Source organism: Halichoerus grypus, chromosome 10 (assembly GCF_964656455.1).
Source record: "Halichoerus grypus chromosome 10, mHalGry1.hap1.1, whole genome shotgun sequence".
Taxonomy (NCBI): Eukaryota; Metazoa; Chordata; class Mammalia; order Carnivora; family Phocidae; genus Halichoerus; species Halichoerus grypus.
This window is the reverse complement of record NC_135721.1, coordinates 115,481,136-115,500,692: the sequence shown is the minus strand read 5'-3', so window position 1 is coordinate 115,500,692 and position 19,557 is coordinate 115,481,136. Positions and strand designations below refer to the sequence as shown.

The window sequence follows — 19,557 nt, the reverse complement described above, 5'->3', positions numbered from 1 at the left end:
CCCTGAAGTTCCAATCCTTAGTCACTCACTAATGCTCCCACAGGATCACAGGAAATATTGCAACTGTGATGGGACATCACAGGCGGGAACTGGCTTCAGGTGCTTTCCTGCTTAGTTCAGGAGCTTGCCAAACGGCCTTTGAGTGAAGCCCTGCCTAGATCTGCCCAAACCAAAAGTTCTGGAAGGAGAATATTGGGGTATTCCTGAGGAAAACCACTTCCCTTCCCATCACCCACACAAATCAGAGCAGCTAGTTAAGTATACAGTCTATAAGATACCTAAGAAAACAAGTTACCACCTTTTTAAGGTCATAGACTTTATTCCTACAACCGGAGCCTGAGCATGACGGGCAAGAAAAGAAGAGTTTCATCTGAGAGTGTCTCTTATGGGCAGGACTGTTCATGGAAGGGTGGGAACAGAGGACAAGAAAGACAAACTCTTCTGGCCCTAGGAACAAAACACATTTATTCCAGCAAAGAAGCAGGTAATCTGAAAACCCTCTGGAAACAGCCTGTCTGCACATCCCCTGAAGCAAATGGGCAGACAAGCACTGCCATCTGGCACAAAAGAGAATTCAGATCTAGAACAGAAGCAGCAAAGTATTTTAAAAAAATAATAATCAATTCTTTTGGGACTCACACACAGGCATTTCTAAGGACAAATGCATATCCAGAGATAAGTACTGGTGCTTCCTGAGAGAGCTGACCTAGGATTACAGAGCTGCCTCCCTGCTTCAGTCTAGACCCTCACCTGCCTTCTGCATACTTAACTTGGGTAAGGGACATGACCTTCAGGTCCCTGTTCTGGGCTCCAAGGGCTCTTGAGGTCTAGGGGCACAGCAATCTGAGGCTAACCTGGGCCATGTCCCATCTATCTGGCAGCCACAGGAAGTTGCCTCCACCCAAGGGCAAAGCTGGTCCTTGGTCCCAGACAGCTGGTCAAGGGAGGTGGTGTGGGTCAGCACTGGCCCTCAGCACTCCTGGATGGGGACAGGGAGGGTGGGCAAAACTTTGGAAAGCCAAGCAGGGCGAAGCCTGGGTAAAGGGCAAGGTCTTGTTTACTGGATGGTCAGGCAGCGGTGGTTGAAGAGCTGGCAGATGACAGTTGGGTCAGCCACAGTAGACGTGTCCCCCAGGTCGTGGTCATTCTGAGCAATCTTCCGAAGCACCCGCCTCATGATTTTCCCTGGAGGACCACAGCCTTCTGGTTACCTGGTAATAGCATTGACCCACTCCAGCCCTGCCAAAGAGGCTTCCATCCACACACACTCCACCACCATTAGGCCTTGGCCAATCCCAAACCCAATCCCTTGAGGCCTCTGAACATACCTGAGCGGGTTTTAGGCAAGCCAGGTGCATTCTGGATATAATCCGGAGTGGCAATGGGGCCAATCTTTTCTCTAACTGTAACCAAGAAATCATTAAGCATTTCTTCAGTACCCTTAGCCACGCTCCCAAAAACCAAGGTAGAGATGGCTTTGTTCCCTCCCTATTTCCTCTCCAAGGCCCTGCCCACAGAGTCATTCTTGGAGTCATTGCCTATCTTTCTCTCTCTCTTTTTTTTTGAAAGATTTTATTTATTTATTTATTTATTTGACAGAGACACAGCGAGAGAGGGAACATAAGCAGGGGGAGGGGGAGAGGGAGAAGCAGGCTTCCCGCTGAGCAGGGAGCCCGATGCGGGGCTCCATCCCAAGACCCTGGGATCATGACCTGAGCTGAAGGCAGACGCTTAACAACTGAGCCACCCAGGCGCCCCAGTCTTTCTCTCTTTTTAACAGACTGTCTTTTACTATCTCATTTTATTTTAATCTACCTTCATGGAACTCAGACTCTAAAAATCAGCCTGCTAGAATTTAAATCCCAGTTTACTAGCAGTGTGGCCTTGGGCAAGTGACTTAACTTCTCTGAGCCTCAATTTCTTCATCTTTAGGATGGGAGTAACAATAGGATCTATTTCACAGTGGTGATTATCGGGATTAAATGGATTAATGCATTTAAAGGACTTAGCCCAGTGGTGGCACAGAGAATTCTATAAATGTCAGCCATTAGCATCCTAGTGGACAGACTAGTGGGGACTGAGTGGGAAGAAGACAAGCAACCCCTAAGGCCCCCTGGGATCTGTCTGTGGTTCGCAGCTTGCTCTAGCCTCTCCCCAACAACTTGCTGTGCTAACTGGGTTGTCAGGTCAGACCCTACAGTCCCTGCTTGGGGAGGCTCCTCACTCTGCTTCTTGAGCTCCTCAGTGAGGGTGGGGCTGAAGGTGTAGCCATCGCACAGGGTGACAAAGCAGTAGAGGCATTCGCCCTTCACAGGATGAGGGTGGCCGACCACAGCTGCCTCTGCAATAGCTTCATGTTCCACAAGTGCTGATTCCACCTCTGCCGTGCTCAGCAGATGTCCTTGTCAAGGGAAAGCAAGTGCCATGAGAGAGATCCCAGCCTCTACCCCAGGCCCTGTTCCATCTATGCCAGCAGGGCAGTCCTGGTCTGGTCAAGTGGGGAAGCCCCTTCATTCATTCCTCACATGACCTGCTTCAGTTGTCCCACCATCCCAGTTCCCCTCCTCCAGGCACATTCCAGTGTTTATCACTCTTCCTCCAAAATCTGTACCCAGAACTGAATGCTGCACTCCAAGCATGGTTTGTCTAGAGGACATCCTGGCTCGCTCGGAAGGCTTTGGCTGGGACTTACTGGGAGAGTGGTGCTAACGAGAAGGGAAAATGGTCTCTGGCCCTCACCAGATACATTTAGCATGTCATCAATCCTGCCAGTGATCCAGTAATAGCCATCCTGGTCCCGCCGGCAGCCTGGAAAGAGAAGAAATGCACAATGTAATGAATATCCCACAGTAGGATACATGATCCACATTACCAAAATGCTACACCCACTAATAGCCCCCTAACAAGTCTTCCTGCTTCTAAACTCTCCCACGTGGTAGCCAGGCTCCAAGACAGCTACACTGATTTCCACTTTCTGATATTCTGACTCCCGTGTAGTCCTCTTTCTCATTGTACTAGGGTTAGTCTCTGTAATCAATAGAATTTGGCAGAAGGGATGGTATGTCATTTCTGAAATTAGATTCTAGAAGACACTGTGGCATTCTCTCAGATGATTTGCTCTAGGGGAAGTCAGCTGCCATGTCATAAGTAGCCCTATGGAGAGGCACACGTGGTGAAGAACTGAGGGTTCCTGCCAACAGCCACATGAGTGAGCTTGGAAGTGTGTCCTCCAGGCTCAGTCAAACCTTCAAATGTCTGCAGCCCCAACCAACAGCTTCACTGCAACCCATGAGAGACTCTGAATGAGAACTACCGGCAAAGCCACTCACAAATTCCTGATCGTCAGAAACTGTATGAGATAATATTTGTTGTTTTAAGCTGCCAAGTTTGGGGGTAATTTTTTCCATGGCAATAGATAATTAATACACCCACCTAAAGTCTGTTCTCCATAAATCAAAGTTATTTTCTAAACAACAAATCAGTTCTTATCACTTCTCTGCTTACAAGCCCTAAAGGTCTCCCCCACTGTACACTGGATAAAATCCAAAGTCCCCACCGTGGCCCACAAGGCCCCACATTATCTACCTCTCCAACTTCATGTAACATTCTTCCCTTTGCTCACTACATGTCAGACACACAGGCTTCAGTCTGTTCCTCAGACATTTCAAGCTGGTGTCTCTGCACAGAACACTCACTCCAGATTTTCCCATGCCTGGCCTCCTTCTCACCCTGGAGGTCTCTGGTTAAACAAATATCACTTCAAAGAAGCCTTCTTTCACCATCCCATGTATGGTGGCCATTCCTGTAGACATTCTTTATCCTGTTACCCTATTTATTTTTCTTCATAGCACTTGTCACCGAGATAAGCTTATTCACCTGTTTGCTAAATTTATTGTCTGTCTCCCCTTACTAGAATATAAGCCCCCTGTGAACAGAGACCTTGCCTACCTTATTCATGGTAATAATCCCTGAACTTAGATCAGTGCCTAGACATAATACATGCTCAATAAGAAGCTATGGATGAAGGGATTGGTGGAGAGAGTCATGGGCAAACATAGGCTCCAGACATGTGGACGCATATGACATAGTAATACACAGTGCTACATGCCCTATTTCTTTTAGCACAGGAACAGTGGAAACAAGAACTTCTTGCCTCATATATCACGTCAGGTGGTACCATGCTGAGACCCTCCATGCAACACTCATTCCTGCTCTTAGTCTTCTCTACAGCTCTGCCTGGATATTAGACACTGACACATAGAATACGTTCCTCTCTGTCTTTCTTCACCACTAACCAATTCTTCCTGAAAATGGAAGGGGAAGGTACATGTCAAGGTGGGAGATATGGGAAAGGGATAGCCAAGGCTCACCATCTCCTGTTACGTAGTAACCGGGGAACTTCTTAAAGTAGGTGGCCTCAAAGCGTTCATGGTTCCCATAGACTGTGCGCATGATTCCTGGCCAGGGCTGCTTGAACACCTAGGGAGTGAGAAAGGCACAGTGGTCACATGGGCTATACTGTGTCTCACTGAAAGACGAGACACTGTCTCACTCACAGCCTGGGCAATCACAGTTTTGCCCAGCCTGAGGAGAAATGGCCTGAATGCCCTTCCTGAGAAGAGGACAAAGTACAGGCTGTGGAGAAAGACAGTCCAGACTGAGAATCCTGGCTCTGCTACTTAGTGTGTGACCTCGGGTTAGTAACTTTGCCTCTCTAAGCTTCAGATCCTCTTCTGTAGATCAGAGAAAGTAATCTCATCCTCCCAAAGTTACTGTGAAGATTGAATTAATGGTATGTGGAAGTTGCCTAGTACAATGTTCTGCTAGTGATAAGCATTTAGTAAATTTGAGTCTCCTCAGGAAACCAAGTCCAGTTTGATACAAATGAAAATAGTCATATAAAAGTGAAAAAGTATTGCCCCAATCAATAACGTCCTGTGGTAGTAGATTGATGAGATGGATGAAATTCTAGGCTAAGAGTCAGAAGGCATGGATTTAAGTCCTGTCCTTGTTACTAACTTGCTCTTAGTAAAAGTAAAGTGGGATGGAGGGTGGAGAGTGGGGGCTGATGATCTTCCTACAAGTACTAATATAAAAATCACAACCGCTAACATTTGTTAAACACTAACTGTTAGGTTCTATGCTAAATCCGTCAAATGGATTATCTAATTTAATCGATCCAGCAACTTGAGGAGGCAAAGGTACTATATGACCCTATTTTACAAATGAAATTTAAGTTCAAAGGGGTTAGGCAACCTATCTGAAGTCACAGAAGAGGCAGAGCTAGGATTTGAACCCAAGCAGGCTGACTCTGGAGCCTGTATGATTCTCTACTATGTTATGAAGACTCCTTTCACACTAGAACTTTTGTCAAAGAGAGTTAGCACTAAGTCTTCCAGACCCCAAAAGGCATCATGAGGAAACTTGAGCAGAGTCCTTAAGAGCCAAAGTGGGCCAAAAGGCAGAGAGGCAGGCTAAATAACCAGAAGGATTTCCTCCAGGGTCTTGCAGAGGATAAACCCTCAACCATGGAGCTTTAGCCACAAGCACCTACCAGTAGAAATTAGGTTCTAAACTCTGAAGCATAGTACAGCATCCCTTGCTGTACTCTTTCCTCCCAACTCCTCAAAGACATCCAAGGATTAGGACCTCACCAGGTAACCTTCAGCTTCACCTTCCAACTCTTCCCCAGACTCATTCAAAATTGCAGGAGCTACACCAAAGAACGGGAAGGTCTAGAAGCAAACAGGAGACAGGACTCAAGGAGAGAAATGAGGCAACTGTGACTCAACTCTTTACCTCTCCCAGGGACCCTCAGAGCCCCAGGTTCCTCACACATATTAGTCTAGTCCCCCACCCTTTATCTAGGCCCAGAGACTCTACTCCTGCCTAGCCCAGTACCAGCCAAGGGAGCCTCACTCACAGCAGAACCAGGCTTCATTGGTGTGGCACCAGGGAGGGGGGTCAGCATATGGCCACCCTGTGGAAGTCAGAGATCGGGGGTTTGAGTCAGTCTTCCCACACTGTCCCTCAGCCCCAGCCTTCTGATTCCTTTACTCACTGTCTCTGTCTGCCAGAAGGTGTCCACGATGGAACAGCGCTGGGCACCTACCACCTGGTGGTACCACAGCCAGGCCTCAGGGTTAATGGGTTCACCCACTGTGCCTAACACCTGTAAGGATGCCCGGCTATGCCTTGGGCAGGGGAGTGGGAAGAAAGGAAGGCTCTGAGTACCACTGGGAACCAGGAAGACATGCCCAGGCTCTTCTGCCCCCTCCCCTATTCTAGGCCAAGGAGTTGGAACAGTGGAATGGAAAAGACTGTACACAAAGGCCAGCACCTAGCTCTGACGGACCCCCATGGGGCAACAGCTGGGGAGGGGGTCTCACCGGGTGACAGGCTCATCTCCAAACTTCATGAGCAGGCGGATAGCCGTGGGTGCTGTGTAGAACTTGGTCACCTTGTACTTGTCCACGATGTTCCACAGGCGGCTCACATCCGGGTATGTGGGAATCCCCTCAAACTGACCCCAGTGAAGGCTGGTCATTCCCAGTCCTTTCCAACAGTCCCTCAATTCCCCTATCATACCCCAGGCTCAATATTTTGCCCTTTCTGACACACCCATGTCTTCACTCCCTTACAGACAAGTCAACCCCCTCAGAATTCTTCTTTATCCAGGGAACAGCTCATTGTGTAAGTCCCCCTGTCCCTAGACCAAGTGGCCTTGGGAGACTGTCACCCAGGATCATCTTGTCCACCCCTAAGTAGGCCAAGTAGCCATGGGTCCCAGCTCCCTTCTCACCAAAACACCGGTGGCACCATTGGCCAGTGGCCCGTAGGTGACGTAGGAATGGCCAGTGATCCAGCCAATGTCTGCTGTGCACCAGAACACATCCTCTGCGTGGAAGTCAAACACATACTTGAAGGTCGTGGCCACATAGAGCATGTAGCCCCCAACAGTATGTACCACACCCTGGAGGAAGAATAGGGCCTCAGCTTGGAGACTTGGACTCACCCCCACAGAGCACCAAATGTAGGCTGGGCAGAGCTAGAGGAAGATCCTCCTCAGGGATTCTGGCCCTGCCAGCACCCCTTTCATAGCATCCATCTCTCTTCTGTCCCCTTTTCTCCATGTTCCCATCTCACACACCATACACATACATAGTCAGTCATCATTCATATCCACGCCCTAAGATGGTATTTCTGAGCCACTGGAATCACTCTCATACACACGAACATAATTCACTTCTCAACCCTACACAGCCACACACACACACACACACACACACACACACACACTTGCCTTGGGTTTGCCTGTAGAGCCACTGGTGTACAGGATGAAGAGTGGGTCCTCAGCATCACACCACTCAGGCTCACACTCATCCTCTGCCTCTTTCATGAGTTCATGCCACCACAAATCAACCCCTTGGTTCCAGGAGATCTGCAGGGTTAGGAAGACAGGAATGGGCAGGGAAGAACTGTGAACAGCTCAAGATAGGAGCAGAGATACACCTACCTGGCACCTGGGGTTGGGGAAGTCCTGCCAGGTGGAGGTGCTGGGAGGAGGGGGAGAAATGTGGAATGAGACAGAACAGGAGCAGAATAGCAGGCTTCTTGGGTACTCCTAACACCCTGCTCCCGAGCTCCCCTCATGTAGCCTCAGGCTGAGGAGGACACCTTGGTTGGTCCCTTCTCACCCTTTAGTTCTTAGCTGAAATGTAACCTTCGTAGAAGGGCTTTCCCTGAACAGTATCTGGTAGATTCCCAACCCCGCCCTCACCCTTGCTAGTATTCTTGACCACTACACCATATTTCCTTCCTATCCAGTACATATTTCTAGTTATTTAGTTGTTTGCTTGATTACTATCTCCCCAGCTAGATAGTGACCTCTATGAGAGCAGTGGCATGTCTTTTTTTCTTTTTTTCTTTATCCCCAACAGCTAGCAAAATGCCTGGCACTCAATATGCACTCTGTAAATTTTTGTTGGATGAATGAATATGCATACACAGGCCTACATACAAACATATGTACCTATGGGACTAGTGGCTTATCAGCAGGGATGCGGACACCACCCAATCCAGAAATGCAAAATTAGTCAGAGTCTGCAGGTGAAGCGGGCACCTGGCCCTGTTAGTATTGAAAAAAAAGTCAACAGCTTTTGGTCCAAGCACTTTTTCCTGAATGTCTAGACCTCATCAATATCTGTAGGTTCCTACCCTAGCTCCGCCCCTACCTTCACACCACTGGTACCAATGGGTTTCCCATAGAGATATTTGCTTAAAGTTCCATTCAGCAGAAACCCTCCTTTAAGTTGGTGGAAAAGGACCAATATGGACTTCCTTTTCCCAGTAGAGGGATGTCCCCCTATACTAGAGTATCTTTGATAACTACTTTTGGATCTATCATCCTGAAATTTTCTAACCTCTCATTGAAACTATTTTACTTTCCTAATTATATCACCTCTTTGAACAGCCAGTTTTCAGAGTCTACTCTGTATTGAGGGAAGGTGGGATTCCCTGAACTTCTCCAAAAATTGCACTGGATCTCAATCCCGGTTCTGCCGCTTGCTACCTATGTAGGTCCTTGGGCAAGTCACTTTACCTCCAGTTGGTCCTTTTTAAAATGAGGGTAGTCATTCTTTCTTTAATGGTCTCACAGGATTTGGGGAACATCAAAAGAAAAAGGCATTACCTAGAAAATATCATACCTTGAATTGTCCTGTGGGGTAGGAAAGACTGATGAATGTCAGGAAGGATAGAATTTAGTTCAGTTCCACTGAACTCCTCTGGGAAATAAATTCAAGGGTGTGAAAATGGGAACTGTTTGGGGTTTGCTTTAGCTGTCACAAAGCCCTTTCATATTCATTAGCTTCTTGTATGTTCAATGGTTCTGGCTGGCAGGTAGACATGATAATGTAAGAGAAATACCCTACTCCCTATTCCCATTATATGGCCATATGCTAGTTTATTGTGTACATAGTTGGTTAAAAAACCTCAAAGTGTTAAACACATACCTTGATAAATTACAAAATGACTCTCCAACCGCTCTCCTCTTTCTGTACTATCTGCCCCTTACTTTAGAGAATTTGAAGCGTCTGGCACATAAACATCGTAAGAATGACAAGCTTAGGGGAGCCTGGGTGGCTAAGCTGGTTAAGCATCTGACTCTCGGTTTCGGCTCAGGTCATCATCTCATGGGTCGTGGGATCAAGATTGAGCCCTACATCGGGCTCAGTGTGGAGCCTGCTTGAAGATTCTCTCTGCCAACTGCCCCCGCTCGTGGGCTCTTTCTCTCTCTGAAGTAGATAAATAAGTCTTAAAAAAACAAAACAAAAGAATGACAAGTCCAGAGCGAGTGTGGCACCATTAAAAAAAAGAAGAAAAAGAAAGAAGAGAAAGAGGCTTGCCCACAAGCTAGAAAACACTAAAACACACCCTATTTTTTAGTGGAATAGCCATATGGGTCTACACATACATTGACACATGGAAATTTTTTTTCCTGCCAAATGATCTTCTTGAGATGAGGGCCTTAATGTATTTAAGCAGGGAAGTGTCAATATTGCTTTGGGCAAACGGTCTACAGTACTGGTCTACAGTACTGGTTTGAATTGTCATAGAAGAGGCACTAGGTACATATAAAGGCAAAGCATAGTTACACTGTGGCAATGAGGGGATTCTTATAATCTTGTAAAACTGTTTCCTTTGTGGGTATGTGGGTGAGAAGGGCCAGTACCCCAGGTGTGGAACTGATAACCAGCACCAGGAAGCAGGGTGAGTTCCATTAGTGGTTGGTTATGAATTCGGTGTGTGCCTATGAGGGCCCACAGCTTTGAACCAGGAAGGTTTCAATTTACTGAAATAAGAATTGATTTGGCCTTTGTCCTTGGACCAGGATAGCTTCAGGGAGGGCAACTGCCAGGTGTGAGAGAGGAACATGAGGAAGCCCATAGGAGACATGAGTGAGGAGAGTACCTCCATATTGTGCCAGGCCCTCCCTTTAAAGAATGCTTAAGGATGATGGGATGTGGAGCTCTCTCAAGATTTCTGCAGCTTTGGGGTACCTGGGTGGCTCAGTTGTTAAGCGTCTGCCTTCGGCTCAGGTCATGATCCCAGGGTCCTGGGATCGAGCCCCATATCGGGCTCCCTGCTTGGCGGGGAGCCTGCTTCTCCCTCTCTCACTCCCCCTGCTTGTGTTCCCTCTCTCACCAACTCTCCCTCTGTCAAATAAATAAATAAAATCTTAAAAAAAAAAAAAAAAAGATTTCTGCAGCTTTGACTGCAATTATCAGACCAACAAACCTGGACTTTATAAGCCTATTCTTATGGTCTTTGGTTTTTTGATAACTGATTTTCACCTCCAAGAAACAAAAATCCAGGAGCCTGTGGCCTAAGGGTCTCTGGTATTAATAATTATAGGAGTTGGGGCGCCTAGGTGGCTCAGTCGTTAAGCATCTGCCTTCGGCTCAGGTCATGATCCCAGGGTCCTGGGATCGAGCCCCACATCGGGCTCCCTGCTCGGCGGGAAGCCTGCTTCTCCCTCTCCCACTCCCCCTGCTTGTGTTCCCTCTCTCGCTGTGTCTCTCTCTCTGTCAAATAAATAAATAAAATCTTTAAAAAAAATAATTAAAGGAGTTTATTTCTTTTCTGGTTTCCCTTTAGAAATGCCAGGCTGCCTGCTATGTTAAAAGCAATAAAAGCTAACATTTATAGAGTAGTTACTATGTGCCAAAAACCTTATATATACTGACAAAATCCTATCAGGTAGGTACAGTTATTATCCTTATTCTACAGATGGGGAAACTGAGGCAAGAGAGCTTAAGTAGTTTGTCCAAGCTTCCACAGTAGCACGTGACAGAACTAGGATCTGAACCCAAGTGGTCTGGCTCCAGAGTCTATACTTGAACCACTGAGTTTGTTACATCTTTCAAGAGAAATGTCTTAGGTCTCTGTCTGACTTTTAAAAGGAAAGTAATGTTCCCCGGGAATCAGATCTGTCTCCACCATGCTATAAGAGCAGAGAAAAAAGATTATATTTACCATTAGCAGAAGAGGTTAAGCATAGATTTAGAGTAAGACACCCTATGAGGATGGTAAATTCAGAGGAATAATGGGTTTTGTGTTTTGTTTTAATAAACAAAGCATTTAAGCCTGTATTATCATCTCTTCATTGCTGATACGGTAACTGAAACTGAGGAGAAGTGACTTATTCTAGGATATACAGCTAAAAATCGGTCTCTGGACTCCAAGCCCAGCCTTTCGCTAGTCTAATCTGCTTTGAGCCCCCACTTAGGAATCTCACATCTTAGAACCACCTACAAAGTAATTTTTTTTTTTTAAAGATTTTATTTATTTGACAGAGAGAGACACAGCGAGAGAGGGAACACAAGCAGGGGGAGCGGGAGAGGGAGAAGCAGGCTTCCCGCGGAGCGGGGAGCCCGATGCGGGGCTCGATCCCAGGACCCCGGGATCATGACCTGAGCCGAAGGCAGTCGCTTAACGACTGAGCCACCCAGGCGCCCCCTACAAAGTAATTTTTATTCAACCTAGCACTTAATTATATCAGAGAGTTTGTGTGCAGTTTATAAATCCCAAAATAATATATAAATGTATTTAGGAATCTTCTCTGTTGTCCTATATAAAACTGAGGTTTTCATTTGTAATATATATCTAACTTCCCAACTTGATGGTGAATTCCCAAGGTCAAGTTCTGTACCTCCTCTACTCACTCTCCTCCTATCACCTAGGGCTCTGCCCCAGCTAAGTACATAGTAAAAACTTTCTGACAAGTCACTTGGTCCTCTCTCCCATAAAGGTTCTGAACAGCAGGAGTGCAATGGGATGCCTGTTGCTACCTCTCTGAGATCCATGCTCTATGCCAGTTCAGAGAGGTAGCAACGGGCATTTTGTTTCATGACCCTTCAGAGTAACTTAGATGGCAGAGGACCCAGGGATAGAAAGAAAGGAGTTAGGTCTGGCAGCCACCTCAATGGAGAAAACAGGCAAAGAGCAGATGAAAACACAGACAAGCACACAGAGAAGCAGTACCCAAGGCGGTGCAGAGATGGATACCTGGGGCCAGATGCGTTTGGGTTTCTCTTTCAGCTTACCCTGTTAAGAGCCCACGGAAAGGGTGGTGAGCAGGGTCTGAGTATAGGGGAGTGGGAGGGAAAGGTCAGTGTGTCCCAAGCCTCTGCTGCCTCCTTTTCTTTAGGCTCCCCTCTTACTGGTCCTCCCAGCCTACATTTTCCTGATCTTGCTCCCAACCTCTATACACTCAGAACCCCTAATGCAGAGTCTCCACAATCTCCCTAGACTAGACTATAGCCTCTCTAGCTCTGTGACCCTCAGGGCCCCTCAAGTCACAAATCTCAGGAACTTTTGTCCTTCTGGACCCTGGAGTTTTCATCCTTCATGCCCCTTAGACCTTTGGGCTTTTCCACCATTTCCACTAAAAGTGCTGGATCCAAAGCTAATAAGGGTCATATCGTGAGGGCCAAATCCTGATCCTTCCATGATGGGACCACATAGGTAGCCCACCCCAAGACAGAGACTAGTACACATAGTCACCCAAATCAGCCCATTTCTTTCTTTCTTTCCTTTCTTTTCTTTCATTCCTTATTGAAGTATAGTTGACTAAGCCCATTTCTAACCTAAGCCCAAGCCCTGGGGGTCCCTTGTACCCATCAGGATACCCCAACCAGCCCAGAGTCTCCCTTACAATCTAAGGGAGACTCATGCTAAGTTGCCAAGGTACAGGGGACTCCCTACCCAACATTCAAGGTCAAAGTCCCCCAGCTCCCTACCAGCCCTGCCAGAGGAGGCATTCCTAGGATTGCTCCCAGATCCTCTCAGCATTATGTTAAGGAAGGAAAGAAGCATATCAAGAACTTCCTGGGCTGAAGAGGGAGCCAATTTGAGCCCAGAGGAAAGCATAGCAGTACCAGACTCACCTGTACATCCGGGCATGGCCTCTTAATGGGGGGGGATTGGCTGAGAGAGTCACCTGTGCCCAGCTCTGCCCGCCCCAGGTGCTTGACCACAATGCAGCACCTCACTTGGAAAGCCCTAGAAGAAGGAAAAACCTGAAGTGGTAGGCTAGTTGGCTCAAAAGAGAATTTGGGAGGACCCACCCATGTCCATCTAAGATAGAGGGGACAAAGGGAACCTGTTACTGGGGAAAAGCCCAGTTGACTCAGAGCAGTAGCCAATACCAAACATACTTACTTCTCCCGACACTTCTCCAGGGCCTCGTCAGCCAGCTCCTTCAGGTTCACAAGCTTTTCCCCCCTGTAGAAGGCATCTTTGGGGAGCAACAGACATTCCAGGCCTTAGGAAGGTACCACACTCCTAGCCCCTTATCCCTAGTGAGCACAATGTTCATGGAGCCCTTTCTGAGGTAGGCCTCTTGACTCTGGCTCTTCCAATTGATTTGAGCTGACAGAGGGTCAGGTGAGGTGGAATCAGGAGTAAGGGTAAGCAATCCCTACCCTCTATGCTGAGCAGTCGCAAATACCAACTAGCTGATTAGAGATCAAAACTTCGGGTGTGGTGGTTCTGGAAAAGGGGTGAGAGAATTAGTCACCTGTAGTGATAAGAAGGCTGCAACTGGAATCCAGGATCCGTTCACAAAGAGACTCTGCAGAGAAGCCTGCAAACTAGGGAAAGGAAGAAAGACTGAGGGAGAGGAGGACCTAGGAATTAAGTAAACAAGGAAAGGAGACACTCATAAAACCTTCAGGGTTTCTAAACTATGGTCCTAGAAGAAACTGGATATGGAACCTATGACACAAACATTCTAAACTCCTTAGTCTGGTTCTTAAGATCCTCCATCATCCAGGCCCAACCTACTTCTCCAGAGCCCCACCCCCCACTAGGTCTCTTTTTCCAGTCCAAATTCCTACCACAATGGAGTGCAGAGCCCCAAGGCGGGCACATGCCAGCATGGCCACCACAAGCTCCGGTATCATGGGCATGTAAATGGCCACTCGGTCACCCTTCCGAATGCCTGCAAATAAAGGACACAGATCATGGACCAGGGACCCTTCCTGCTGCTACTTGCTCCTTCTCATTCAGCTACTGCCCCCCACCACAGCTGACCTTTTCTGTTCCCCTATTACCACATTTCTTCCATTCCTTGTCTACTTCCCCCAAGTCCTCAGATACCCCAAGGCAGGACCCTCCAGTCCCCTTCTTATACCCCCCGACACTCACCCTGTTTTTGGAGAACATTGCTGAATCGACACACTTGGACCAGAAGCTCACGATATGTGATCTGGGTGGTCTCCTCTGGTTCATTGCCCTCCCTGAAATACATCAGAAAAAATCAATCAGTCATTAGGGAATATAACCTCTTCCCCCACACAAAAAATAGGAATAGTCATAATACCCATTCAGGAACACCAAGGCTCCTTATGAATGTCCTGTGAGGGTGAGCTGTCTGCCATCACACCTTGAATTGACTGGTCAGATACTTTGGCCTTTTACAGTATACTTTATACACAAGCTGTGTGTCATTGGAAAATGCAGTGTCCATCTGTGAGCCTCATTTAGGTTGGTAAAATGGGATGATGGTCCTTTCTCTTTCATCGTAGGGATGTATTAAGGAGAAATGATATCACAGATGTTATTCTTCCTGAGCACAGTGTCAAGACTGCACTGGTGTTATTCAAAGTGGGGTCTCCAGATCACTTGCACCCAAGGGAACTTATTAAAATGTAGATTCCTGAGCCCCAACTCAGACCTACTGAATCAGAATCACAGAGTCCAAGAATCTGCCTCTCTATTACAAGCTGGTATAAAGATGCAGTTGGTGATTCTTTTTTTTTTTTTTTTAAGATTTATTTATTTTAGAGAGAGAGAAAGAGCATGAGCGGGAGGGGTAGAGGGAGAGAGAATCTCAAGCAGACTCTGTGCTTAGTGTGGAGCCAACGCAGGGCTTGATCTCATGACCCCGAGATCACAAACTGAGCCGAAACCAAGAGTCAGATGCTCAACTGACTGCACCACCCAGGCGCCCCTCAGTTGGTGATTCCGATACACATTTAAAGTTTCAGGGGCGACTGGGTGGCTAAGTCGGTTAGGTGTCCAACTCTTGATTTCGGCTCAGGTCATAATCTCCGGGTTGTGAGATTGAGCCCCATGTCGGGTTCAGTGCTGGGCGTGGAGCCTGCCTAAGATTCGCTCTTTCCCTCTCCCTCTGCCCCTCCCCTCTCCCCCCTCTAAAAAAATAAATAAAAAATAAAGTTTCAGAACCACTACACTTTATCATCTGATTTCTGTCTACCTCCTCAGCCTTGCCTGTCCTTCCTAGGTTTCAGCCTAGTTTCCTTCACACTTGCTTACTGAACAACTAGTTATATGCTATATACATATATAGAAATAAGGCACTGATGAACAAGACAAGCAAGATCCCTGACAACATGGAGCTTATATTCCAAAAACAGTTCAAAAATTATACAAGTAACAAATACAGCCAAGATACTTTCAGATGATAAGCATTATGAAGGATATAAAGAATGATATAATAATGAGTAACTAATTGGAAATACTTTTTTAAAAAGACATCTTAAGAAACTTCCATGACTGTATGTGAAGATTTAATGACCCCCGGTGGGTTTATTTTCAATTTTATGATTTTTTTGAATAATACATATAAACAAATGGTACTACAAAAAAAGATATGTAATGAGAAGTGTCCCTCCCACCCCTATTCCCCAGTCACCCTGCCAATTGGCAACCACTGTTCGTACTATGTTATGTAACTTTCCAGAAATAGTCAGTATGCAGACAGGACCACTCCTAATAGGTTGGAGGGTGTAGAGCAACTGAACTAATGTGAAGTGGCCAAGATAATCACTTTGGAAGAAGACTACACTGTTAGCATCTTTCATAAGATCCTTCAGATCATATATCCTTCGGATATCACTGAAGATAGAAATTTAAAAACTAAATTTAAAAAATTGAATTTCAATACAGTTCAGAAGAGAGATAAGCACCTCACAGTCCCCAGCCAGTCCATAGATGGGAAGAGCTGTTTGAACCATGGGACAGGCCTATTATAGAAGCATTACATATATGTATTTATGTTTACATATTCTTGTTTTTTCTATACAAAGATGGTATACAATACACACTATTCTGTATAGTGTTTTTTATTGAGTATAATATATATCCAATAAACTACATGAATATTAAGTATAGAGCTCAATCATCTTGCTTTTTTAAAAATTTAACAATATACCTTGATATAATTCTCCATCAAGACTTACAGTGCTGTTTCATTTTCTTTGTCATCTGCATAATGTTCCACAGTTTGTATGTGCCATAGTTTATCTAACAAATAAATGCTTCAATGAATATCCTTATTCAAATGTCATTTTACTCATTGCAAATATATCTGCAGGATAAATTACTAGAAATGAAATTGTTGGGTCAAAGGATATGTGCATTTTAAATATTAATGAACATTAGAGGACAACTACTTTAAATAATGGTCAGAGAAAGCCTCCCCCTGGGGAGGTGATACTTGAGCTAAAAGACGCAAGTAATGAGAAGTAGTCAACCATATGAATTCTTGAGAAGGGTATCCTGAGCAGAGAGAACATCAAAATTTGGAAAGGCAATAAGGCAGTAAAGAACTTGGCCTATTCAAATAACAGTAAGGGAGACAGCATGGCTGAAGCATAGTGAACAAGAAGAAAGGTAAGAATGAGAGTTACGCAGCAGCCAGATCACATAGGGCCTTGTAGTCATGGTAAGAAGTTTGAATTTTATTCTAAGTGGGATCCTTCTGGCTTCCTATACACAAAAGCCGACCTCCACACTTTTGATCATGCCATTGGCCCTGCTCAGAACGCCTTCCCCTCTCCTTCTGGCACCAGTACCACATAGCCCTCCCTAAATACTGCAGGCCATTGCTCCCCCTCTCTTTCCTTACTACCCAGAGTACTCAAGAAAGAGGTAACTAAAACCCAGAGAGATGTAGTAGCTTGGCCAAGGTCAAACAATAAGTGGTAGAGCCAAGAATAGATCCTCAGGTCTTCTCATTTCAAGGCACAACTCCTTTGCCTCATAGTGTGAAGGACAGGGACTAGCAGGGAAACCAGGCCTTGGAGGTTACACAGAAGATTATCAGCCTCTTTCCAGCTCCTGGCTTGATGAGTCAGTTACTATCCTCTCCTTGGCTTAGCCCTCCTAGGGCTAAGAGGAGTCAAGCACAGAGAGCTCTCTAAAGTAAGAAGGTACACAGAGAGAGGAAACTGGCAAATGGCCCTGAATGCCAGAGGCAAAAAGCCATGTTCTTAACTGGCCCACTGATGAGTGCCACAGAAACTTCAGAACATCTCATTATGGCTAAATGCCGACATACACCACACACCCATGCACACATATCCCCACATGTGTACCACATACCAGCTCACCTGTGTGTACTCGCATGCATAAAATCACATATACTAATATACAAAACATTGTAGGCATAAAAGCTGCCCATTTGTACACAGAGGCACAAATAAGGAGAAATATATGGACCCAGAACTCAAACATGGGCTATCTGCAAGTACATGCACCACACTTACGTACCCACCTATGGGCACAGCTTGCCCCTCCCAAAACATTAGCAAATCATTGTTTTATTTGCTTCACATAACTTTCCATTATCTGAAATTATCTCATGTATTTTATTTGCTTGTGTATTACCTGTGTCTTTTATTGAAATATAAGCTCCATGGTAACAGAGAATTTGCCTGTCTTGTTCATTACTACATCCCTAGAACCTAGAATAGAGCTTGGTACATAGAAGGTATACAGGAACAGACAAGCACAAACCTGTATAAGAACTGCTTACTCGAGCCCACTTCTAGTTACACACACATACACACACACCCCACAGTGTACACTCCTCTCCCAGGCTCTGGGCTCAAGTTATGCATTATTGATACAGGCACCTTACTCCTTCCAGTGTCTTCTTTCTCTGACATACACACCAGGCTGGGGCCCCTGGCTCATTAGGAGGAGGAGGTGAACAGAATACTGGCCTACTGCAGCTCCCAAGCCCTCTAGGATGTTAAGAAATTTTTTTTTTTTTTAAGATTTTATTTATTTATTTGAGAGAGGATGAGAGGAGAGAGAGAGCACATGAGGGGGGAAGGGTCAGAGGGAGAAGCAGACTCCCTGCTGAGCAGGGAGCCCGACGCGGGACTCGATCCCGGGACTCGAGGATCATGACCTGAGCCGAAGGCAGTCGCCCAACCAACTGAGCCACCCAGGCGCCCAAGAAATTTTTTAAAAAAGATTTTATTTATTTATTTGCCGGAGAGAAAGCATGCGCGAGACAGCGAGAGTATAAGAAGAGGGAGCAGCAGGCAGAGGGAGAAGCAGGGTCCCCGCTGAATAAGGAGCCTGAAGCCAGGCTCGATCCCAGGGTCCTGGGATCATGACCTGAGCCAAAGGCAGACGCTTAACCGACTAAGCCACCCAGGTGCCCCAGATGGATGTTAAGAATTTTTAAAAGAACATTCAGTTTAGTCTCCTAACTCCAAAGAGATCCAAAGAGGCCACTTAATGTGCTCAAGGTCACATGGTGCATTGTGGCACAGAAGATTTCACTTTCCTTGTGATCTATTTCCTTGTGTACTACCTTTTTTACATTTATTGGGGCTTTCTATTTCCCATTACACCTTGGGTTCTTGGAGGGCAGGGATCATGTCCTTTTCCTCTCGATCTCCTCCAAGCTCAGTTAGCACAGTAAGTACTTAAGGTTCATGGTTGAATCATAGAAAACCTGATAATTGATTAATGACAGGGAAGACTGGGACTCCCCTCTTTATATGAGGGACAGTCACTGTATTGGAGATTTTAGTTCCCTAGACGAGCAGAAAAGTAAGGCACAGGATAGAGGAAAGAGCTGGGGGGAAAAATAGGTGGAAAAAGTTAGGTTCTTCACAGAAACAGGGCAGGATCTAACCTGGTGGGTTAGGCCTTCTAGAGGAGAAAAACCCAGATGAGAAAAGGAGTCAAACCTATTATGAGCTGTTTAGCCTGGAGAAGAGAAGATATTGAGATACATGATAGTAAGTTTCAATATCTGTATCTTTGTTGCTTCTACTCTGGTTCAGACCACCTTCATCTCTTGCCTGGATGACCACAATGGCCCCAAACTGGTCTCCCACTTCACTCTTACCCTCTTCCAATCCATACATCATCTGGAATAATCTATTAAAAACATAAACCAGATTATATCACCTACTGCTTAAAATCCTTTAGTGGCTTTCATTGCATGTAGAAGAAAATCCAAACTTCTACTATGCCTTGTATCTTCTCCAACTCATGTTGTGCCATTGTCCCATTTTGCTCAATAGACTCCAAACACATTATCAGCCTTCTTACTGATAGAATATGCCATGTTCTTCCCCCAGTTTTTCAAACGGTTTGCTCTAGGTCATGCTTCAGATCACTCTAAGTAGCATCAGCCCTTCCTATTGTTCTTCATCACAACACTGTTCATTCTTTTCATAGCATTTTTCAAGCTACAATTGTATTATTTTTTGTTTTGTTTTT

At 45.8% G+C, this 19,557-nt stretch overlaps 1 protein-coding gene across 5 annotated transcripts in view; it reads right to left on the bottom strand.

The window, feature by feature from the left end:
• Positions 1-439: 439 nt before the first annotated feature.
• Positions 440-19,557, bottom strand: part of ACSS2 (acyl-CoA synthetase short chain family member 2) — a 46,847-nt gene continuing 27,729 nt past the window's right edge. For 2 of the 5 annotated variants that reach the window (XM_036092271.2, XM_078057129.1), the window contains exons 3-18: positions 14,212-14,303; positions 13,902-14,005; positions 13,583-13,655; positions 13,225-13,300; positions 12,951-13,065; positions 7,304-7,441; positions 6,803-6,973; positions 6,390-6,523; positions 6,062-6,194; positions 5,924-5,980; positions 5,655-5,735; positions 4,371-4,479; positions 2,740-2,808; positions 2,225-2,401; positions 1,329-1,403; positions 440-1,185 (exon numbers count right to left, since the gene is read on the bottom strand). In XM_036092271.2, coding sequence (XP_035948164.1) covers positions 1,058-1,185; positions 1,329-1,403; positions 2,225-2,401; positions 2,740-2,808; positions 4,371-4,479; positions 5,655-5,735; positions 5,924-5,980; positions 6,062-6,194; positions 6,390-6,523; positions 6,803-6,973; positions 7,304-7,441; positions 12,951-13,065; positions 13,225-13,300; positions 13,583-13,655; positions 13,902-14,005; positions 14,212-14,303 — 1,732 coding nt within the window. In that variant the 3' untranslated portion in view covers positions 440-1,057. Of the gene's footprint in view, positions 1,212-1,328; positions 1,404-2,224; positions 2,402-2,739; positions 2,809-4,370; positions 4,480-5,654; positions 5,736-5,923; positions 5,981-6,061; positions 6,195-6,389; positions 6,524-6,802; positions 6,974-7,303; positions 7,442-12,069; positions 12,109-12,950; positions 13,066-13,224; positions 13,301-13,582; positions 13,656-13,901; positions 14,006-14,211; positions 14,304-19,557 lie in introns of all 5 variants that reach the window. The other 3 variants (XM_078057130.1, XM_078057128.1, XM_036092272.2) reach the window with 3 other exon arrangements.